General features: G+C 37.2%; 4 protein-coding genes across 7 annotated transcripts; 2 read left to right on the forward strand and 2 right to left on the reverse strand.

Annotated features, from left to right (window-relative positions):
• The first annotated feature begins 7,286 nt into the window (after window positions 1-7,286).
• On the forward strand, window positions 7,287-8,922 carry LOC122027490 (protein TIFY 10a-like). 2 transcript variants are annotated; one of them, XM_042586482.1, is made up of 5 exons: window positions 7,287-7,559; window positions 7,665-7,836; window positions 7,936-8,135; window positions 8,268-8,328; window positions 8,415-8,922. In XM_042586482.1, exons 1-5 carry the CDS (start codon window positions 7,433-7,435, stop codon window positions 8,548-8,550), a joined length of 696 nt encoding a protein of 231 aa, XP_042442416.1. In that variant the 5' UTR covers window positions 7,287-7,432; the 3' UTR covers window positions 8,551-8,922. The 2 variants fall into 2 exon arrangements, with proteins under 2 accessions (XP_042442416.1, XP_042442417.1); XM_042586483.1 differs by having other exon boundaries at window positions 7,291-7,559; window positions 8,271-8,328.
• Window positions 8,923-14,224: 5,302 nt separating this feature from the next.
• Window positions 14,225-17,759, forward strand: LOC122026854 (receptor-like protein kinase HERK 1). 3 transcript variants are annotated; one of them, XM_042585562.1, is made up of 2 exons: window positions 14,229-14,801; window positions 15,718-17,759. In XM_042585562.1, exons 1-2 carry the CDS (start codon window positions 14,780-14,782, stop codon window positions 17,607-17,609), a joined length of 1,914 nt encoding a protein of 637 aa, XP_042441496.1. In that variant the 5' UTR covers window positions 14,229-14,779; the 3' UTR covers window positions 17,610-17,759. The 3 variants fall into 3 exon arrangements, with proteins under 3 accessions (XP_042441494.1, XP_042441496.1, XP_042441495.1); XM_042585561.1 differs by having other exon boundaries at window positions 14,231-14,801; window positions 15,625-17,759; XM_042585560.1 differs by having other exon boundaries at window positions 14,225-17,759.
• A 468-nt stretch (window positions 17,760-18,227) lies between these two features.
• On the reverse strand, window positions 18,228-18,768 carry LOC122027684 (auxin-responsive protein SAUR78-like). Its single transcript, XM_042586689.1, has one exon. The coding sequence runs from the start codon at window positions 18,743-18,745 to the stop codon at window positions 18,329-18,331; it is 417 nt and encodes a 138-aa protein (XP_042442623.1). The 5' UTR covers window positions 18,746-18,768; the 3' UTR covers window positions 18,228-18,328.
• Window positions 18,769-21,231: 2,463 nt separating this feature from the next.
• Window positions 21,232-23,607, reverse strand: LOC122028047 (pentatricopeptide repeat-containing protein At4g13650-like). The gene has a single exon (XM_042587070.1). The coding sequence runs from the start codon at window positions 23,605-23,607 to the stop codon at window positions 21,232-21,234; it is 2,376 nt and encodes a 791-aa protein (XP_042443004.1).
• Window positions 23,608-24,254: the final 647 nt, after the last annotated feature.

The raw sequence follows: 24,254 nt of genomic DNA on the forward strand, positions 1-24,254 counted from the left end.
TTTTATAGAAAATATTTTATTACTGCTTAATTCAATCTTTCGTGAAAATTTTATTCACAGTTTTTGGATATTTCTCTAATTTTTAAATTCTCAGATTTTTTTAAACAATTAAAAATAATTTCTTTCAAAAATGTAATTATAAATCAAGATCTCCGAAACTTAAATTTCTTAATTTTTGATGATAGTCACTATATTTCATGCCTTTAGACTCTGATTTAAATTTATTTTTATGGAATATCCTATTTTTAATGTGATCAAAGAGGGAGAATTAAAAATTAAGTCTAAGTGGAAGGATACATTTTTTTGAAAATCTTATACTTGCAATATTTTTTTTTACTGTTATTTGTTTAAGATTTTCCCTAACTTAACTTAAGATTGCTCACATCAAAAAGGAAAGATTATAAGTAACCTGTGGCAGTTTTCATGTGATCAACCAAATCGAATTAGGTCATGTTATATTTTGATACCTTGTGTCTAAGTGTGCAGGAACTTAGGACTACAGGAAGTCGAGCGAAAGACGCAACTAACGAGAATGATGGCACGGGAGAGAGTCGACAGGTTTGGTGCATCTGAGGGACGAGGTACTACGGAAGAGTATGCTGGCAGATGAGAAGGAGGCGCACAACATTTCCGAGGGACGAGAAGCTGGAGCAGAAGATTGCTCAAGAAGATCGGGAAATGGATTCGGGTGAGCCCTATTTCGGATGGTCGAAATCACCCAAGCGAGCGAAGTACACTGGCGGATGAGAAGGGAGCGTGCGGTAGTTCCAAGGGATGAGAAGTCGGAGCGGAAGGTTACTCGAGAAGGTCGAAAAATGGGTTCGGCTGAGCCTTATTCCGAATAGCCAAAATCACTCAAGCTAACAGAGCCAGAGTGAGAGCCCGAACCGAAATATCAAAAGGGAAGTTGACTTTAGTCCTGGCACCTGGACCAAGTCCGGGCACCTGGACCAAGTCGGACCGCTTGGACGGTCCGAGCGCTCGAACCTAGTCCGGGGGCCCGGATCACCTGGGTGCCCTCGGAGAACCTCGCCCAGCCAGGGTCGTATCACCACTATCTAGGCGCCCAGACCAAAAAGTTTATCCAAATGAGCGTTGTCGTGATCCGGTGCGACACGGATAAAATCCTGTCCACGTTAAGGAGTCTGAAACCCTTCCAGACGCCTCGATTAAGCCTATAAATACAGCTCTAATCTCAGAAGCTAAACAAAACTGAAAATATAGAGAAGAACACTTGTAAACAATTCTATTTGAGTTTAACTTTGTAATTGTGAGTTTTGACTACTGTATGAGGCTTCTCCGCCTGAACGAGACTTTAGTGGACTTTTAACGTCTTGGATTAGCAATCCCCTTATTGCAAACCAAGTAAAAGATCTGTGCATCTTTCTCTTTTTAATTAGTTGTTTAAATTCCATTTTATGCAAGTGTTTATTTTAATCAATTAGCTGAAAAGTTCGAGAAGAGTGTTCATTTTTTTGTATAGGTCAATTCACTCTCCTCTTGTTGGCCTCCAAGGGATCAACACAACTTAGTATACGCCTTCACAACCTCATGCTGATACCACTGTAAGGATCTGGAGCACTAAATACGCAAAAAGCACAGCGAAAAAACTAACGGTGATCCTTTCAGAACATCCATGCGAAGGAGAAAATCATATACTAAGTTTGTTAAAAGGGAGTTATACCTTTGTTGCGTAAACATGAACTCCCGATAGCAAGGATCTTAGCACGATCACATGTCCGTGCCTCTTTCGATATTCATACGAACAAGTCTTCTATCCGTCTCATGAACTAACAAAGTGGAGAAAAAAATCAACTAAGGTTGTGCTAGCAACCCCAAGGAAGATTTCGGCCAAAGAGGAAGAAAAGAGAAGAAGAAGATGAAGAAAACAAGTTGTCCGCCAAATGAATCAAAACCCCCTTTTGTATTCATTCACCCAATGAGTCTTATTTGGCATTAATTCTCCATTAATCCAATTAAGACCTCCATTAATCCAATTAAATCTTGATCTTTCCTCTGACTTGGTGAATTTGAGTTCACCCAATGAGTCCAACTCATTAATCCTCATCAATCCAAATTAACTCCACGAGTCTAATTTGAATTTGACTCAATCCAATAGTTAGATCCAATTGAGTCTAATTCGGATTAGACTTAATCCAATGATCCATCGTATGAATCCATCTCCAAATCAACTTGTTCTTTGTATGTGACCCAATAGGTTCTCGTAGCGTTAGCAATGTCTCTAAAATCATTTCAGATACATAAGCAATGAGTGACATCTAACAATACATCATTACTACCCAAGTGACGAGAATATCGAGATCGGAACTAACCTGTCCATGACTATTATGTTGTATAACTTAGTCCTTCTATCATTGATATTTAGATTGATCAATGAGGCATAAACTGTGTCATCCTCTTATCAATCTTTGTGTTTCTTGATCTCTAAGTAGACACACTCAATCAAATAAGCTCAATATCGCATATTGACTCATTTGAGCATGGTCATGTATTCTTGTATCCTACTAATCAAGGGGCTTATAAATATCACTTCCGTCATATGGAAGGGATAGATCTCATCTACATCACTCACATCCCTCCGCATAGATTATTGCATATCCTGTAATCTACTTTATAGTCCACCCTGTTATAGGTAACGTTTGCCGATACCAAAGTACACAACTCCTTATATAGAGAACCGTAGTGACTTAAGGTCTAAAGACTATTCATACTAATAGTCACTATGAAAATATTTATGACACTCATATAACGATCCATGAAATATCTCATGGTGGGGCAATTCATTACATATTCTCTAATATATACCCATGTGTCAACGTAATATCTCATATTCATGACTTGTGGGATTAAGTAATCAATTGACCTATATACTAGACTTAATGCATTAATATTGTCCTTACATATTAATGGTTGACTAGGAATAATTAAGAGCGGCGTTTCATATATATCTATAATATCTCACTATCAATTCAACCGATTGATATGACATTATTATACTTATTTATTCGATACTGAACTGAAGTAAGTAAAATAATCAACTTTGTCTTTTATTAATTAGTGAAATACGACACAAAAATGCTCTTGTCATTCATCTCATAATTGATATTAGGGCTAATACTAACATGAGCGCCTTGACCAGTCACCCAAGTGTTGACTCATCTGACACCTTCTTCGGTCACTGGCTTCTTCCCCGGTAGCTTGGGTGATCCTCTGGCCTTCCATAGTTGAGCTTACCCAAATCCAACTTTGGCCTTCTGCTCGAGCAGTCTTCCGCTCGAGCTTCTCATCCCGCAAAGGCGTCATGGGTGTCCTTCTAGCTCCACCGGTGTACTCTTCCGTAGTTTCTCATCTCTCGGATGCACTAATTAAGCCTGTCGACTAGATTCTCATGTTATCCTTCTCGTCCACTACGTCTTCTGATCGACTTCTTGCATTCTTAAGTCTTTACACACTCAAACGCAAGACATCATATACGCAGAGCATAACATGACTTGGTTGTTCATATCAAAACCAACACCGGATACTTACAGAAGAGTATCCCCGTCCTAGTTCCTTTGATTGTCTGACGGTGACAAAAATTGAAAATAAGGATAAAAAGCAAATTTAATGACGAACATTAAAATTTCGTCACTATTTTAGCAATGGTAGCAACGGAATTAAATTTTTATCGCAACATGTAGCGACGGAATTAAAATTTAATCCCTATTTTAGTGACAAAAATTTAATTCTGGCGTTAAATATATTAGCGACTAAAATATTTATGACTGATAATTTTGATCATTAATCGATCGCTAAATGTATTTAACACTGATTAGTAATCGAAATTTTTATCACTATTAGTTGTTTTTTTTTTTTGTAGTGTGAAATATAGTAGTCTTTTTTTTATTCTTTTATTACATTTGTAATATGTTTTATGTTTATTGTGAATGCAAGTTCCAGTACATTAGTTTTAGCCACTAGCTAGGATATACTTTCTAATGATTGTTTAGTTTTATTATCTAATATAATTTTAATTTATTTTTTTATATTTATCATATTTTTATAATTTTAAATAAATATGAAATATATTTACAGTTAACAATATATGAAAATTATTATAGATGCATATAAAATCATCCTTTTATTTTCTCATTTGGTATAATATCTAATATTTTAAATTATTTTTATTAAATTTATATTTTTATTATTTTATTTTACTTATATAAATATATACATTATATTTGTAGGTGATTGGTATCTAGATTTTTATCAATAATATGATAGTAGTTGAGTTTTTATTTTAGGTGAATAAAATATTTATTTATACTTTAAATTATATTTTATATTTTTTTATTCTAAAAATGGTAAATTATATATTGAATTAATGATGTTATAAATTATCTTTACTCATAACTTTTAATGTTTTATAAAAAGATATATGATATTTTAAATATTAATAAAACAAATTTAGATGACGTTTATAAATATATTTAAAATATAATTTTTTATTAGATATTTTTAAAGCTGGCACTGATATTATAAAATGACATTATAAAAATGACATTATAAAATATCAAAAATACAAGTATAAGACGTCATCATTTATAAGATATTTTTATATGATATTATTAAAACTTAAGTACCACAAAAAAATTACATTATAAAGTTATTTATGTGGTGTGTTTTTTTTAAGTTGACGCTACGCATTCAACTTATTCAAATTAATTCTGATCGGCCAAAGTTTTCCATCTGTTATGATAAATTAAAAAACACTCTTACAAAAAAAAATTTAATCCTTTGTATTTACGTGTGCACATGCACATGTTCGAACCATTAATTAGGCGCGGCGCCGACCGTGTCTTCGAGTCGTTCTAACAATTCACGTGACCTACATGGAGCTGTATAATTGTAGTATTAGACTTAAATTATTATTTATTTATTATATCGATTATATATCCACCGTTTGAGCCAGTCAGCGTTTCAAACAACAAGTTGCCGTACACACGTGACCAAACCTTCAGCCACTTGTTCTTTTTTTGGCTCGGATACCCGCCGATCGACACGTCGGGATGAATATAGTGATTATAAGTATTTAATTTTTTAAGTATACTAATATATGATTAATTAGCACATTCATACAAATAATACACTTTAACAGATGATAGCCGGCTAAGTCAAGCAAGCTCTTCGACTGGGTGAGGTTGATCGATTGAATCGAGACGGGGAAGTCAAGTCAAGCCTACTAGTTAACTCAGGTTGATTTTATCGAATGTGTTAAAATCATGTGAAGAAAACGTTGTCTATATATAATTCATTACCAATTGATTTCAGAACCGCACTAAGCATCTAACTTTCTTTTTTTTATGCCCGTGTTCGAGCAAGTGGGATCCTGAGAATATAAATAAAATTAGGACTAGCTCCACCTTTGAGTCTTTGACGATGAATAAACAATTTTAGATTGGGTTTCTTCTATTATTATTCTTTTAGTTAACATTAAATATTTAATTTATTAATTTTGGGATGAAAATTTTCTATCGAAAAATTATTACTCTACTGTACTGTTGTCGTATTGAACTTTATTTCATATAAAGTAGACCACGTTCTTCTCCGCTATTTTTCTCAATTTAAATCTTCTACGAATAGCTAAGGTTAAAATAGAGAAATAATATTTTTAAAAATAAAGGGGGTGTTTTTTTTTTTTTATATTTGCCGTTGTAAGGACAATTCATTGACGACAAAAAATAAAAAAGAAGTCCCTTGTTTTCATTATCATTAAACGACATTCTACTTTTAAAAATATTTAAAAATAATATTTTATCTTATTTTTTATTCTAAAAATCATTATGTTCTAATTGTTTTCATTATTTGATTTTATTTTAATATCTTTTAAGATTAGAATGTCTTTTTAATAAAAATAATAATGAAGGCGCTCTTTCAATATTTTTATACGTCAAGCAAACTAATTGTAAAAGCCATAATATATTCTTTCAATTTACTAAAATTTAATTTTGTCTGAAATAAACAAATCGGGCACACAATTAACTTAGCGTGTGTAATTAAATAGAGGTAACAAATAATTTTAGACGTCTAAATAGTTTTCACCAAAATTTATATTTTAGTTATAAATTTTAGAATGTACATTACAAATGTATTTTTTTTTTTAAAAAAAAAAGGTAATAGAGTGTAAATAACATAGGAGTATTAAAATTTTTGTAATTTTTAAAAATAAAATTATTCAAAAGTAAAAAAAAAACACATAAGGATAATTTTAATAAACTATATGCATATGGGAAATTAAAGTTCATTCCCCCTTTGAATGTGAGTAAAGGGTTCTCTCGAGGTGGTGTGATGATTAAGATATGAGGTATTATTATATGAAATTTTGGGATCGAAACTCGATGTGTAAACATATTTTTTCTCATACTTTGACCATTTGTACTAATGGTTAGTATTTACTCATGATTTATCTTCTCCGTATTGGTCTAGAGATAAATAATGGGGGTGTTAGGATTAGTGAATTGTCTTTTGGCACGTGAGTAAAGGATTAAAAATAATTAGATATTAGTTCTATGAAAACTTATTACATGATAATTTTTTAACTCGAATATATATATATATATATATATATATATATATATATATATATATATAAATATATATAAAAGTCCTTTAAAATTTCATGATTTTTTAAAAATATCTAAATAACTCGAAATTATTATATATTATTTTTTAAAAAATTATTACTTGAAATATTTATTCCGCTATTTTAAATGTGAATAGGTGTAGACTAGTCCACTGATGTTTAAATGATTCAAAAATAGTGCAATACTTTTGACTAAAATTATCCTTTGAACGTAAATAAATAATTTATTTTATATAACTAAAAAATAAAAAATTGATTTAGAATCATCCTGAATAAATTCCGTTTATATTTTTAAAATAACTAATTAAATTAAAACTATTCATTTTGTTTGTTTTTTTTGAAATTTATTTTCTATTTTTAAAAATATTAATAATATTATTAGGTAGATTTAATAATTTTGATTAAAATTATTATATATTCATGTTTAAGTGTATACGTTAGACCCGGGGAGTGAAGGCAATTGTTTTGTTTTTTTAATGGACAGGTGACGAATTTAATGGATTAAAGGGTATTTAAGGACAAATTTAATGAAAGATGCTCTTTTATATATATATATATATTTTATTTTTTATTTTCCCAATAAATAAGTCACAATTTCCACACGTGCTTTGTTAACTAATCCAATCCCTTCCTCTCTTGCATCTGTCGCCAGCCAATCCATTCTAAAATAAAAACAGAGGAGGAGAAGTCACATGAACCATGTAAGTGTTCATTTCATTCACAGGAGCAGGGCTCGATCAAAGAGCACAGACGATCTAGAGCAAGAGGGGATCGATTAGGAGGTCAGTAATGGCGGAGAAGATGGCCAAGTCTCAGTTCTCTCTCACTTGCAGCCTTTTTAGCCAATATTTGAAGGAAAAGAGGACCCTTGGAAACATCAACCTGGCCCCTACGCCTCTTCATCACCAAGCTAAAGGCAAGATCTACTTTCTTCTCTCTTTTTTTTTTTTTCCCTTTTAATTCATTGATTTCTTCTCCTTCTTCATGATTCTTGTTCTGAGAATTTCTTTCTTCTGTGCAGAGAAGCCGAGATCTCCTACCACCTTGAACTTGCTACCGGGCGTGGATGTGTCCGCTGAGGATCAGTCCAACCCGGACAAAAAAACTCCAATATCCATGGAATTATTTCCGCAGCGCGCAGGTTTTGATTCCCCTGCAAAGGAAGAATTTGTCAAGATTCCTTCAAACACGGAGTAAGATTTCATTTTGCTGCAGCTTTTGCAGTTTTTTTTTGTCTTGGTCGGCTGATCATCGAATTCACCGACTCCATGGAACTGTGTTTGTTGTTTCAGGGAGGCAGGGAAGGCTTCGCTGACCATCTTTTACAACGGCAAGGTGCTGATTTTCAACGATTTCCCGGAGGCGAAGGCCAAGGATCTGATGCAAATGGCAGGGAGAGAGAGCAATCTCGCAGTTCAAAAACTTGCCTCAGCTACCGGCAGTCAGCCGCCAGCGCCGGAGCAGAATCCAGCTGCTCAGCCTAATTCTTCTGGTAATTAACTAATTAATTCCCTAGCTCTGCTTAATTTCAGCAACTGTTCCTGGTCAACGACATGCTTCGTAAGACAGAGAACAACACGACCGGATTCTATTGGATTTTAATTATTTCTGTTTGTGTCTGAAGCAGACATGCCCATAGCAAGGAGAAACTCTCTGCACCGGTTCCTGGAGAAGAGGAAGGATAGGTGAGCATATATCGTAAATGATCTGTTACTACTCATGCCGAACAATTTTCTTCTTTTGGTTTAATTGTCAAAAACGACGCCTTCAGGATTAACACCAAAGCTCCATACCAAGTCCACGGCGGTATCTCGCCGGCGCCGGAGGCCGCAGGGAAGCCGGAAAACGGCCAGCCTTGGCTTGGATTGGGCAGACAAGCTGTGAAAAAGGAGCCTGCTGGTTGTTAGAGCAGCAGATAGGTTTTGCTTCAACGCGTGCTGCACGCCATCTTATCTGCGATCCATCACACATCGATCTCCGCTTGCTAGCTTTTTCATTAGATTTGGCTTCAGATCCATGTTATAGATGGATCTGCTAAATATCTTCTTCCTTCGATTAATCTTTCTGATTAATTAGGAGGATTTAATTAATCTTGGTTTAGGGAGGAATCCTGCTGGTGTACTTTGTCTAAGATCTAAACATGTTTCTATATTTTTGGATCTCTCAGGCGGCCCTGCCGATTGAGGAGATCTTACCTTAGGAAGAATTTCTGCTGTAATATTATATACGATGAAATTAATATTTTTTTGGTCTTCGGCCAAAAAGTATTTCTAAATTAATTATGTTGAATACGAGTTCTTTTCTTGTTTGCCACGAAAATTATAAAATCAAAGAAAAAATCTCTTTTTTTCTTTCTTCTCTAAAACAATTGATGGACTGACTTGATATCTCACCCAATCGCGAAGGTATCTTTTTTAATAATTTTATTCAAAAAAAAAAACAAAGTTAGGCCAAGTTGGAGGCGCATGAAAAACATGTTGAATTATGCTTTACGCCACCTCTCTCTCCATTTCACACGCGTCGCTTTCTCCACATGCCATGAGATGGATGCTGTTCTTTTTTTTTAAATATATAAATAAATAAATAAATATTTCTAACCCTAAAACTGAAGGTTCGAATGATTTTTTTCCCCAGGTCAAAAATTCCCTTGCAATATTAATTTATTTTTCATGGACCACAAATTGGAATGCTCTTTCTAAATTTCCTCACGCGTTTCCTCCTCAAAGAGTTCACTTTCTTTTTCTTTAGGCAAAGTTTTCTTTGTCGGCCAAAGAAAAGTGTTGGGAGGTTGATATTATTAGTGCAGCACATGTTCTAATCATCCAAAATAAATAATATCATGATCACAAAAAAAAAAAAAACTAATTTGATAAACAAACATCGAAGCATATTTATTTTTGTTATATATATCATAAAAAAATAAATACGAAGAACTCAAAGTAAAATTAGTTTAATATTTTTTTTATATATCGAAAATAATTTTAAAATTTATTAATAATTTTTATAAACGTATTGATATAGAATTCAAGATTCAACTATGATAGAAACAAAATTTTATTAATAGAAAGTAAAAAAAAATAAGGAGAATGGGATAATTCATAGAATTATTAATGAAGAAGTACATAAATTATAAGTACTTAGAGAATAGTACGTCTCCTTCAGTTTTATCATTAGTTTCACAAATTTTCTTATATAGTCAAATCTAAAGGCATGATCCATGTGTGAATACAGTAGGGTCGTGTGCCACATGTTGTGGTTCTTCAAGGCATTATCTCTCAAATTGATTGATATCTTAACTTGCCTACTTTATCAGAGGAAGAAGTTGCTTGGAAGTTTACAGATGGGCAGTGAGCTAGATCACAAGGTGACTAATGACACAGAGCCACGGGGACAATTAAATCAATTGCAAAGGAGGACCCAATCGATGGCATGTGGATGAACAGAGCTGCTGCAGTGGTGACGGAAAATATATTATATCCCATTGCCGGTATAGCTTTTTAGGAGGTAACGTCCATTGATTTTGGGTGGGGAAGAGGTCAATCGAGGAGTGCTGAAACAGTTCGAGAGTTGCATGATTGCTGGTAATATAAAAAAGGATTTTTGGCAGAGTCGGAGGCCCCATGCCTGGCCATCAGGAACAGGAGGAGCTCGCAGTGTAATTGGTGAAGCAGAGGGAGGTGGAATTGGTTGAAATGCGAAACAATTCAGCGTGGGAAGATCACTCTTGCTTGCTTCTGAATCCAGTGCACAAAATGATTGGACAGGAAAAGTCTCCAAACACGGACTGCAAGTTGCAGGATTCAGCAAATATTTTCTCTTGTCGGCTAGTTCAGACCTGTGTCCCTGAAGGATTTGGCCATGAAGTCGTTAAGAAGCTCGATAGAGAAAAAGAAAATAATAATAATAATAAAAAGACAAGGAAGTAATGTTTATTACCTAATTTGATGGCGAAGGATATGTCTTTTACTAGTATTGATGTATATGCTCGGAATTATCTCGGTTTGGAATTTTCTTTTGGATAAAAAAAATGAATGAAATTGCTTATTTATCTCACACTGTCGATTCAAAGCTCTCTAGATGAAAGTATTCCCACGCGTTGGGCCAACTGCTTACCAAATTGATATTAGTTTCAGAAAATTAGTTTGCAGTAATTCACCCAGTTCTTGAATTCAGCAACTGGCGGTTTACACGTGATTACATCTTACACGTGATTATGGTCTCCGTCAAACTGCAAAAGTCTGCAGATTCTTGTTCCTTGAATAACTTGTCAGAACCCGATATATCCGTCCACAAGAGAGCAAGAACAGAGGAGGAAGACGAAGCAGTCCTAGACGGGCCGGGGTTCTTGCTCTCGACAGACTCCACTCGACGGCCGGCGCAGGAGCGGCGTCGTCCTCGACAAAAATGGTGAACAAGAAAGAAACGTCTTATCATGCCATGTCAAAATCAGTCATTTTTACCGCTCCATTTTCTACACCAATGGCCAACCCTAGCAGGGTTAGTTGGCAAATGCGTCATTGCATGGTACAGCGACAGGCTAGTGGCACGGTGCACTGTTTGTTTTTGTAATTGGATCAAATCGGCTCGTTTATCATGTTCATCGCAAATGGGAAGTATCCCATCTCATTTAATTGGCTCGCAGAGGAACAACCGCGGAATCTAATTACTGATAACTTCAGTGTTAAAATTCCAAACGAAGGATTGATCAGTTCATCTGGTCCAATTTCAAAAACATCCAAGAGCACATGTTCCAATTTAGGCATGATCTTATTTTACATTATTTGGTTGTATATGATTTTTTTTTTCTTAGGTGTGCTATGGATTTTGGTGTTTTAATATAATACTTGTAGTTGGATTGAAATATCGTTGGTTGATTTTTTTTTTTTTTTCACAAAAACAAAGATAGGCAGCGAAATAAAAAATAAGAGAGCATGTTCGGTTTACTTGGTTTGTAGTCCAGTGACTACTACTTTAAAACCTGCGATCCTTGATTTCTTCCGAGTGAATAATATACTAAAATTCTCCTCTCCAAAAACTCTTAGAAAAGGAGCAAAACTAGTACAAAATATGAGGTGAATACTAATAAGCTATTATCATCTTAATTAAATGAATGCAAGTAATACAAAATATACTGACAATTGAAGAAATAGAATATGAGCATAGGTTGTCAGAGAGTCTCTCGACGTTCTAATAGCAACACTTGCATGTTCTGAACAACAAGAAGAGTACGAGATGATAAGAGAATTGATTGTGAAGTCTCAAACCTTAGGACTTCGTTTATAATTTTTTTATTTGGTCGACTAACATTTTTTCGGTCAACCAACTTTCAAAATCTTCCCGGTTTCTTGTCCAAGTTTACAATCTGCTCAAATTGTATCTTTCGCGAAATCAGCTTGCATCGATCAATGGAATACCTGTTCGGTCGACTAAACACCAAGAATTTGCTTGTGTTGCTCGATCTGATCTGATCTTCGCTGACCAAATGTGTTTGGTCGATTGATCACATTTTTGGTTGACTGCACTATGTTATTTTCTTTCTCGTGTAATTTGATCTTATCCGATCTCTCCTTACTAAAAATGTTTAGTCGACTGATCATACTTTCGTTCAATTTAATCAATATTTTTTTCTTTGACTCAATTTGAATATGATTTCATCATTATAGATTGGTCGACTGAAGAACTTGGTTTGGTTGACTAAACCTTTTGATCATACCTAATTTTATTTTTCTACAAAACAAAGTTAGCATAATATAATAATAATGATCTATAAAACACGATTATAACCATATAAATATGAGTGCATTAATATGACAGTGAAGATTGTCTGATCTCAATTTAGAAACTTTCGTTGGTTTCTTAAGTCGGATCATGCCTAAGGTTGTCCTGACTAGGACGTGCCCTCACCACTCCACTATGATCTTGCTTAGTTTTTGATCAACTAGATCGATTAAGACTTTCATATAACACTGAGTTAGAATAATAGATATAAAATAATAAAGTGAAACAATGTTAGTAGCATTCAAGATTCGATGTTTTAGTCGACCGGAAATCTTTCAGTCATACTTGTTTAGAGTTTACTCTTCTAAGACTTCTCAGTATCTAGGGTTCACTCTCCTAGAGTTTTTCTTTATCAAAGCTCCAGTCCTCCAAATCTACTTAGATTTGTTAATCATTCGGTAGACTACTCATCACTGTCAAGTTCTAGTCACTTTAACTACTTGGAGTTGGATTTGTTAGTCGCTCGGTAGATTACTTATCATTACCAAATCTCTAGTCACTTTGACCCCTGGACTTATTAGTTTCTATAGGTAGACTACCACTTACAGCTTTTAGTCATCTTTATCACTTGGACTTTATTAAATATATTATCCATCAAATACTAAAATTATGAAAGCCGATTGCATACGGTATACAGATGCATTGGATCAGTGTACTTAAGGTGATGTTTTTTTTAGTACAAACACCGATGACGGCGGCTCACAAAAGGATTTAGAGTTAATTTTAGGCCGCCGGCTGGTGGAAGAAGCTAATATCACACTGACGGCGGCTCACAAAAGTTCATCGGGAAGATCCCAACGAGGACACTGAAGAGAGGATGCAACGTGATACATTTAATCCATACTCATTATTAATCACAAGAGTTCACCGGGAAAAGGGTATCCAGTCTCTTAATACTAATTTATTATGGCTTTTTCTCCTATGAAACGTGATACATTTAGTCCATATCTAAATTTTGCACTACAGGCAGATTCACGTGAACACAATGATTTTACATTGGAGGAGTCGATAGCCGACGATCTGGAATTTTCTGCAGTTACACCGACTGCCAATCAAAAGGACCATTCACTGTCAATCTTGAACAGGTTAGTCCTGTCCTTGTTGATCAAATATGTTTGGTGGATCTGTGACCATCAATTGTGATTTCTGTATGTCTTTCTTCAAGCGTGTGGATGAAATCATTCTAATGTCATTAGGAATGTTTGAAGTCTTTTTCTTTATATCATGGCTGTGAAGTTTTCATATGTGGCATGAAATTTCTCTGCTGGATTCTGAACAATATCATCAGTTAATTTTGAAATTTTAGTAAATTGAAACTAATCTTGCATAATACATCACACAATTCAAATATAATATTGAAATTTGGAGATTCTTTCTCCGATGGGCAGTTCTGGGCTGAGCAGCCCAGTTGGCCTCGGCCCAGGCAAGAGAGAAATCCTAGAAGACCTTGATTCCTCACTAACCTAATTAAATAATTATTTGAAATATATTTATAAGAAAAAAAATCTAAAAAATCCTAGAATGATCGTCAATCTTAAAAGTTCTAGTAAGCTCGATCATTATTATTCGGTGAAATTAGAAAAATAAAATTTAATTTGATACGCATCTACAATTGTAGAACTTAGAGCAAACAGAAGGAAACTTGCATACACATTTCCTCGGCACAGGGACTAAATAGTAATTTACACTGGTTAATAGGTAATTTTGTCCCTTCTCCAATTCTGAATTCTGCCCTTTCCTTTCTTTATAAATTCTTACAGAATCAACCCTACTTAAAAGAAATATATAATATACACCCTGCGGCTTAGTTAATAAGCTCTACAGCGGGTACATTGCTCCGCCTCCATCAGCAGGCGTAGAACTCGACCAACTCGTCCAGCGACTCGGGATGCGGCCCGGCGTTCTCCAGTGGCAAAAGGCGAAATTGCTCGCACGGCCCGGCGTTCTCCAGTGGCAAAAGGCGAAATTGCTCGCACGGCCCGGCGTTCTCCATTGCAGCAAAAGGCGAAACCCTCGCCCCCAGGGCCCCCACCGATCGGACCCACGGTCATTATCGTAGCACCTGAGTTAACATGGGACGGACCGGCGTTCTCCAGCATCCACGGCAGGTGTTCGAACAGCACCACCTCGCACCCAACCACCACCGTCTCTGCGTCGGCGTTGTCACTGCACCGCTCGACTAGTACCCGGAAGAGTGGGTGGCCAACGAGGTCGTCGCTCACGAGGTACTTCCGGCGCGACTTCCCGACGTACAGCGGGTGGAGCCCCGGCGGAACCCCGTCGCCGTGGAACGACGTGGAGTGTAGCCACCCCTCGCCGTCCTACTACCGGGAGGAGACCCCGCAGCGGCGGCGGCAGATGATGCACCTGAGGTCCCAAGGTGCCTCCTTTCCTCTTTTTCTTATTTTCTTCTGTTAAATCCCCTCTTGTGGGTTTCCACTATTTCTTCGTTTGCGGCGGCGATTTAGGGTTACTTGGCGTCGGTTTCTTTGTCTTCTTCCTTGTAGATCGTAGTCCAAGATCAATTTTTTTCTCCCCCTTTTTTACATCCCCGCAAATCAATGCGCATTAGGGTTTCCTTGTTCAAAGTTCAACCATACTTTTCTTTTGTAAAAATGTGGGTTGTGTTGCGTCTGTAATCTTCCTTGTTGTTGAAAAAAGAAACTTTGCTAACAGATTCCACCTTTGTTAGCTTTATCTGCTAATAGCCATGAAAGGGATTGGAGTGAGTTGCATCATCTTTTTGCTTATTTCAATCAGATGCATCCATTGTGCATTTACTCCCGCAGATAACTACCTGATTGATTGTGGTTCCTTGACCAATACAACCATCTACAATCGAGTGTTCGTCGCCGATGTTTCCCTTTCTTCAACCTTGACTTCCTCCTCAAACAACCTGGTGAACACCTCCATCTCGGTGCCTGCCTCCTCCTATGGCGCTGCCCTGTATCAAAATGCTCGTGTCTTCACAGTGACATCCTCCTACTCTTTCCAAATCAATGCCCATGGCCGACATTTTGTTCGCCTGTACTTCTTCCCATCCGTTTACGGAAACTTTAATCTCACTTCGACATCCTTCGTCGTGTCTACACAAGATGTTGTCCTCCTCGACCATTTCCAGCCTCAGGCGAATTCTGCAGTTGTTGAGGAATTCTTGGTGAACATAACTACCGATATGCTTATCCTTACATTTGCGCCAACAGGAAACAATTCCATTGCCTTTGTGAATGCTATAGAAGTCGTATCTGCTCCTGATACCTTAATTGCAGACACTGCTACCATTGTCAATCCTCCAGGTAAATACCAGGGCTTGTCAGACCAGTTGTTAGAGAAAATTTACAGGGTCAATATGGGCGGGCCACAGATTTCGCCAAATAATGATACTCTGTGGAGAAATTGGGAAACTGATCAGAAGTTTCTGCTTAACAGCGCACTTTCTCGATCAGTTAAGTTCCCAGGAAAAATCAGTCATGAGGAAGGAACTACTGAGGAGATCGCTCCTAATATAGTGTACTCAACAGCAACCGAGTTGGCCGCTGCCTCAAATACTTCAAATGCTCAATTCAATGTGACATGGCAGTTCAGTGTGGAAGCTAACTCGGCCTACCTGATAAGGTTTCATTTCTGTGATATTGTCAGCAAGGCAGCTGGAAACCTCTATTTTAATGTTTATGTCAATTCCTGGGCTGTAGCTAGTAATCTTGATCTCAGTAGCATTACGTTTGGGCAGTTAGCAACTGCAGTTTATATGGATTATGTTTTGGAGGCTAATGATGCATCAGAGAAGCTTGACATTAGCATTGGTCCTTCAGTTCTTAATGGTGTTTTGCCGGACGGCATACTCAATGGCCTCGAGATCATGAAGATCAATGGCTCTGGTGGTTCTCCAGTTACACCACCTGGTTCGAAGAAGAATCTTGTCATCATAGTGGCTCCAATATTTGGAATAATTGCAGTAACCATTGTTGTTGCTCTTTGCTTAATCCTTAGAAAGAGGAAGCTTACAAAACAGTATTCAAAGTCTTGGGTGCCTTTCTCCATCGATGGCTTCACATCTCATAGCACTGGAAGTCGAACTTCCAATGGAACTGCATTTACACTTGGTCTGAATGGAAATTTTGGTTATCGTCTATCTTTTGCCATCCTGCAAAAAGCAACAAACAACTTCGACGAGAATTGGGTGATTGGTGTTGGAGGTTTTGGGAAGGTTTACAAAGGAGTGCTGAGTGATGACACAAAAGTAGCAGTGAAGAGGGGAAATCCTAAATCTCAACAAGGCATCAATGAGTTCCATACTGAGATTGAGTTGTTGTCATGCCTGCGCCATCGTCATCTTGTTTCTCTTATCGGATACTGTGATGAGAAGAACGAGATGATTCTTGTTTATGAATACATGGAAAAGGGCACTCTCAAGAGCCATCTTTATGGCTCTGACATGCCTTCTCTTAGGTGGCAGCAAAGATTGGAAATTTGTATTGGAGCAGCTAGAGGATTGCACTATCTTCATACAGGGCAAGCGAAAGCCATCATCCATCGCGATGTTAAATCCGCAAATATTCTACTCGATGAGACTCTCTCGGCAAAGGTGGCTGACTTTGGGCTATCAAAGACTGGACCAGAGCTGGATCAGACCCATGTTAGTACTGCAGTAAAAGGAAGTTTCGGATATCTCGACCCTGAATATTTCCGAAGGCAACAGCTGACTGAGAAATCTGATGTGTATTCATTCGGAGTTGTTTTGCTAGAAGTGTTGTGTGCAAGACCAGTTATCGATCCGACCCTACCGAGAGAGATGGTGAACTTAGCAGACTGGGGAATGAAATGGCAAACGAGGGGAGAACTGGAGCACATTGTAGATTCTCGTATCATTGGATCAATTAGGCCTGAATCTTTGAAGAAGTTTGGGGTAACCATCGAGAAATGCCTAGCGGATTCAGGCATCGAGCGCCCCTCGATGGGAGATGTCCTCTGGAACTTGGAGTATGCTCTACAACTTCAAGGTGCATATGCTGGTATCTCGGAAATCAACAATATCAAAAGGATCACTGAGCTTTCGCCGCAAGTTCAAAACATCAATGCCTTCGAGAGTGCACCGGCAGGGGAAGCTGCGACCTCACTGCTCAACGATCTTTCAGACGATTCCATGAACAAAGTTTTCTCACAGTTGATCAAGTCCGAGGGAAGGTGAGTCAATCGATCTTATTTGAATTGGCTCCAGGGAAGTGGGAGGCCTGCGAAGGGTTGTTTATTTAGTATGTTTGCATAGCACAATACATTAAGGTTAATGATTGATCATGGTTCTGTTTTCCTCTGATCTAACTAGTTTTTCAGATATTCATCAGTGCAATTTTTAATAAGAGTTTTTTTTTTCTACTGGAACTTTATCAGGTTTAATATTTGGTGTAGAATTAGGTTAGCTAATTTTTTCTCTGAAAATCAATTTTTTTCTAAAAAAAAAGAAAAAGAATAAGAAACAGGATAGTGATGATTACCACTCCTGCTCGTCGCCCCCATTGAGGACCTTAATTCGTCACCAAACTTTGTGACAATAAATAGCAGAAAATTAAATAATTATTTGAATTAGATTTATAAGAAAAGAATCCTAAAAATTCTTAGAGTGACAAGCTTCATCATTATTATTTGGTGAAATTAAAAAAAATACAATTTAATTTGATACGCATCTGCAACCGTAGAAATTCGAGCAAGCAGGAAAAGGGAAGTTGCACAGGGACTAAATAGTAATTTACACTAGTTAATGGGTCCTTTTGTTCTTTCTCCAATTCTGTTTTCTCTGCCTTTTCCCTTGTACATTCTTACCGAATCAACCCTACATAAAATAAATATCTAATATATACCCTGCGGCTTACTTTCGTTGAGCTCCACAGCGGTTACATTGCTCCGCCTCTATCAGCAGGAGTAGAACTCGACCAACTCGTCCAGCGACTCGGGCTGCGGCTCGGCGTTCTCCAGCATCCACAACAGGTGTTCGAACATCACCACCTCGCACCCAACCACCACCGTCTCCGCATCAGCGCCGTCGCTGCACCGCTCGACGAGTACCCGGAAGAGTGGGTGGAAGACGAGGTCGTCTCTCACGAGGTACCTCCGGTGAGACTTCCCGACGTACACCGGGTGAAGCCCTGGCGGAACCTCGTCTCCGTGGAGCGACGCGGAGTGCAGCCACCCCTCGCCGTCCTGGGACCGGGAGGAAGCCCTGGCAGAGGCGGATGCGCCGGAACTAGAGCGGGTGATATTGCCGGAGGAGTTCCAGCGCTTGATCATACACCTGAGCTTGCTCAGCTTCCCTCCCGCGCCTTTCGCCATGGGAGGAGACGGGGGAAGGAAGGGGCGACTTAAAAAGGCGGCAGGGGTCGGAATGGGCCCCTCCCAAATATTTTTAAAATCGAACCGGTTAAATCAATTTTGCTCTCCGGTTTCGCGGTTCACCAGCTGAACCGGCCAATTCATACCAAAGCCACGTCGCTAGCATAACAAATTGTTTTGTCCATCAAGTGTCGGAGATCACAATACGATGATAATACCTCATGCATTAGTCATTAGACTCATCCGAAAGAACATTATTTTTATGAATTTTAATTTATACATCAGGTTGATCTGGTATAATCAACTATATCCTTCAAAAAGATGTTAAAGAAGAAGATTTATTTATTTATTTTGTATACAAATCTTGACTATGATACGCGAAGCTACATTGTGACGGTGCAAGAGAGGCATTAAATAACATTAATGAAATCTTAATTATAGTTTTAGGTGAATTAAGTACATCTCCATGTGGAGAGTTCCTTGTTTCTAATCTTAAACAGTTAACCCACATATTCAACAAAATAAATCTTAATGTGCTTGTCAATTTAAGAATAATAACACATCAAAAGATGACTGCAACTTTAATAAATAGAGTGCATCAATTTAACATCAAGTTTGAGAAGAATGTTTTGCCACTTTGAAATGGGAATTGTAGAAATATATGTTAAGAAGAAGCTTCCTTGATTGAACGCCAACTAATTAATGTTGATTGAAAGTAACAAAAGGAATGGACCAAAAGCTGAGCTCCCCAACCTCAAGGCATAGGAGATAAGCATAAGGACAACCATGCATTATTTCGTACCAAAGATAACAAATTGTACGGAAATTCATCAAAACATTGTATGAAAAATATAACTTATATTATTACTACAACCATGAGTCATCAGATATAGCAAGAACATCAGTGGTTGATCTATCCTTTGCTCCATTTCCATTCCAAAAAATGTTAACGAACACTAATTTAAGTATTTAACTGCATAAAGATAATGTAGTATACTTTGAATATTATTATACCTGATTGAAGCAGAGTTGCTTGAATATTACATAAGTAGATAGGTATGTTCCATTGCATTAGCTGTCGCGGTCCACAAATTCCATAAAGTCGCCAACCAAAACAAAGAAACTAATTAAGGATTGTTCTGGCAGGTAGAACTAATGCATGCACAAGAACTACTCTTTGAGTTGCTTCTGCAAGCGAATTCTAGCCTGTCATGGAAGAACAAATTCAATGTCATAAACAACCCATAATTTCTTAGGTGTGGCAAAGCTAGAGCAAGCACTCAGCGACGAACTGTGCCAATACTTTTGATGATTATGTTCCTGCTAACCCGTGACTTTCTTGTATAGCTGATATCTGGCTCTTTCATCCATTTAGATTTTAAAACCATCCTGCCTGGAATCAGAATACATCAAAGAAGTGGATTCCAGAAGGTCGGCCTCAAATATCTTAATAATTCTTTTCAGATCAGGCATGCATATATTATTGAGAAGATGGACAGAAGCATAGATAAAAAAGTTTTTGTCAAGATCAAAGAGATGTTTCTCTTCGTCAACTTATGGGCTGCATTTGATTCCTTGAGTGTAAAGACATGTACTTGAAATAACTAATTTAAGCATCATGTCAAGTAAACAACCCAGGAAGAGTACATAAATTGGAATCATTGTAGATGAAGGAGAATCAGTGACGAGGATAGAACTTGTTTTATTATATGGTTAGACTTAAAGAAATAGAAAATAAATGCCCGTGGCTAGTCTGAAAAACTTGTCTGATGCACCCCTCTCTTTCTGCCAAGCTACTGTGGTAGCTATATCAGTGTATGCCAAGGCATTTTGTTTACTGTGGGAAGTTTCTTGTGCAATTGATTTAATTTTGGTCATTACAAAATTAAAATCTTATAGAAGCTACTGTGGTTCAAATGAATTCATAAAAGTTTGCCCCTAGGACAGATTTGTGGTCGACTTAGAAATATGAGAAATTTAAACATAAACCTAGTTTCTCTTCCATTTCCATTGTTTCCTTTTCTAGACGTCACCCCACTCATTCTCTTCTTCTGAACTTTCCTCTTGCTGTTTCCCAAATAGTGTGAAGTAAATTTTACAAACCATTATTGCACATTTCAAAGGGTATCTTTACACAGAAATAATTGTATTAGCAAGTTTCTTCTCTATTTATCAAAAAACTTGCAATACAAACAGGAAGAAGGAGACATATACCTGACTTGATTTTCAGTATTATTACTGAACAATGATTTAGCCAATAGCTACTACTGTGGATAAAAAAGAACATCCACAAGTGCTCTAACTATCTCTCGTGTTTCTCCAGTTTGATGGCAGAACTTGCTTAAATACAGCAGTTTTACATCATTTTTCACACTCTTCAATGAATTTGTAACTATTAGTAAGCTTCATCACCAAAGAAAGTTTTCTGCACTTACAATATCAATCCAATCCAATATTCTGCAGGTCCAATTTCCATCAGTCAGGTACTATGAAATCCAGCTAACTGCAACCTTCTTTGCATTCTTGATATCAACCTCCATTGCATCTCTAACTTTTGTTCTAGCATGCCACTTCTTTTCAATTGCATACAAATTTGACAGTAACACAAATGCTGAACTATCCATCTGCCCCAGCAATATCATCTTTGCTATTGAGGCCAAACCTAATTTAACATGTCCATGCACGATACAAAAGCTAATCAATGTCCGTAGCACTGTTGAACCAGGAGTAACTCCCATCTCATCAATGAAATTGATTGCATCCTTGAGCAGATCAGCACGTCCAAGAGCATCAACAACACAAGCGTGGTGTTCCATTTGTGGTATAATTCCATATTCATCTCTCATACTTGCAAAATATTGAAACACTTTGTCAAGGAGGCCACCACGGCTACAACCAGAGAGAACTGACAGAAATGTAATGCTGTCAGGCTCTATTCCATGACCAATCATTTTTCCATAAGCCTTTAGCATCTCTAGGACATTGCCATGTTGAGCATACCCTGAAAGCAAAGCATTCCAGAGAATAATGTCATGTTTAGATGCTGTACTGAAGTATCTTAGGGCACATCCAATGCTTCCACATTTGCAATACATGTCAATAAGTGCACTTCCAATGTATTTGTCTTCTTCCAGCCCAGTTTTTATAACAGCAGAATGAATTGATTTCCCAGCCAAAGCAGATGTTAGTTTTGTAGAGGCTGTGAGTGCACTGACAAGAGTGAAATGATTTGGTTTTATACCTGCATGCAACATTTGTTTAAGACACATAAACACTTTTTCCCCGTATCCAAGATTTTCGTATGCTGAAATGAGTGAAGTCCATGAAACAACATCATGTGTAGCCATCATTTCAAACAGCTTAACAGCCTCATTCAGTCTTCCACATTCAGAATAAAGAGAAATCAACACAGTCTGTACTGATAGATCAGTGTCATAGCCTGATTTAATCAAATAGGCATGAACTTGTTCACCTTGATCTATAGCTTGCAGATCAGAGCAACCTATTAGAACACTGATGCATGCAACTGAATCAGAGTTGATTCCTAGACTGTTCATCTGGTAGAATGTTTTGAGTGCTTCCATGGAAGAGCCACATTTGGCATATCCTGAAATCAATATAGTCCAAGAAGAAACATTAAAGTCTTCACCAATGAGCCGGAAGATCTTCAGAACCTCTGGCATTGACATGCACTTAGCATACATATCCATCAAAGCGTGACTGATGCAGTAGTTCAGCTCAAAACCGTGTTTAATAACAACATCATGGAGCTGAATACCCAGTGCCAGACATTCAGAAGAAGCTGCAACACTGAGAATGCAAGCTAGTAAAACATCATCCAACAACATGCCATTATGATAAATCTGGCAGAAAACATCCAATGCTCCTGAAAATTGTTCATGATCAGCATACCCTTTTATCAAGCTGGTCCAAGATATCACATTCTGGCTCTTCGAGTATAATAACAAATTGTGTGCATCATATGCAAATCCACAATTAGAATACATCCTGACAAGGGAATTCTCTACAGCACCATCCTCGAATCCAATCTTAATTATCAGACCATGAACTTGAAGACCCAGCCTACGCAATTCAAACCCATCAACCCCACTCAAAAGGTTAACAAAAGTAGCTCGATCAATCTGCAAGCGTTCAGCCAGGGCATAATGGCAAAACATTGTAAAAGCTTGTTGAAGATTCCCAGCTTTTGCAAGCAAACCAATGACAGAATTGACCAATACAATGTCCTTGCACTCCACACCTTCAAAAATTGTCATCGTGTCGCTCAAGAGTTTAAACTCAGCATAGAACTCGGCAAGACCATTCGCGACAAAAGCACTGTCCCCAAGACCAAATTTGACCACAACACAATGAACGGCACAGCCCGTTCCAAGATCGCAGCTTTTGAGAATTCCAACGAAGCTAAACTCATCAGGAACGACACCGCACCGAAACATCTCCCTGAAGCGAGCCAAGGCATCGGATGTGAGGCCGGCGAGGAAGAAGCCATCAACGATGGTGTTCCAGGACACTACGTCCGGGTGAGACATTGCGTCGAACAAGCGGAGGGCGTGCGACAGGGAGTGGCACTTGCAGTACATGTTGGCCATGTTGTTGAGGAGATAAAGGCGGGGCCTCGGAACGGTCCTGAGTATGCGACAGTGAACGGCTTTGCCATCGGAAACGGATCGAGCTCGGGCGGCGGCTCGCAGCAGCGCAGCGTAGTGCTTCTCCACGTCTACCTTTGCATCCGAGAGGTCGGTGGAACGCGGAACAGTGCCAAGTATCGGGCTCTTCGAATAGGAGAGCAGCCTCGGAGATGGGCAGAGAGCGGCAATGGCGGATTTGATGCGGACGCCCATCCATCTAATTAATTCGCGCGAAACATCTCTGTTTTTTAGAAGCAGCGCCGCGATAAATTTTGATAAAGTCGTAAAATTACAAATTTGAGTTTTTACCCGCTAGAAATAAAATTCCCAAAGAAGTCATATTTTAAGATGATTTTTGTAAATTAGAGGAGTATAAAGATGCAATAAAATGAATAAATATTTAGTTCAAGTAAATTAATCATACTTTATTAATAAATTACTCGTATAACTTTATCATGAATTTTATTAACAAAATCAAACTTGCACAGAGTGTCCCCGGGCTACGTTACAATAAAAGTACTATGCCTAGATGTTTTGTATTTTTATATTTATTTAAAAAAAAACTAATAAATTTGGAATTAAATACACTTAAAGATATTAAATTTTATAAAAATATAAATTTTAATTAAAATTAATAAAGTTTTTAATAATGTTTAAAGATTAAATAATTTATATTTTGTTAATTAAAAAATCATTATCAAAATTTAATATATAATTCTATTAGTAATTTTACTTCTCAAAAATTGAAAAATTATATATATATATATATATATACATTATTATTACTTCTCAATAATAATGTTTATAGATGCTGGACTTTTGGATCATCCACATGAGCACCTACTGATTTATTCGATGGT

The sequence above is a fragment of the Zingiber officinale genome, chromosome 10A (assembly GCF_018446385.1).
Source record: "Zingiber officinale cultivar Zhangliang chromosome 10A, Zo_v1.1, whole genome shotgun sequence".
In the NCBI taxonomy this organism is placed as follows: domain Eukaryota; kingdom Viridiplantae; phylum Streptophyta; class Magnoliopsida; order Zingiberales; family Zingiberaceae; genus Zingiber; species Zingiber officinale.

Coding starts and splice junctions, on each gene's coding strand:
- LOC122028047 (XM_042587070.1), bottom strand. CDS start 23,607: ATGGGCGTCCGCATCAAATCCGCCATTGCCGCTCTCTGCCCATCTCCG.
- LOC122027490 (XM_042586482.1), top strand. CDS start 7,433: ATGGCGGAGAAGATGGCCAAGTCTCAGTTCTCTCTCACTTGCAGCCTT. Junction 8,136..8,267: donor TGCTCAGCCTAATTCTTCTG/GTAATTAACTAA, acceptor TTGTGTCTGAAG/CAGACATGCCCATAGCAAGG. Junction 8,329..8,414: donor CTGGAGAAGAGGAAGGATAG/GTGAGCATATAT, acceptor CGACGCCTTCAG/GATTAACACCAAAGCTCCAT.
- LOC122026854 (XM_042585560.1), top strand. CDS start 15,132: ATGAAAGGGATTGGAGTGAGTTGCATCATCTTTTTGCTTATTTCAATC.
- LOC122027684 (XM_042586689.1), bottom strand. CDS start 18,745: ATGGCGAAAGGCGCGGGAGGGAAGCTGAGCAAGCTCAGGTGTATGATC.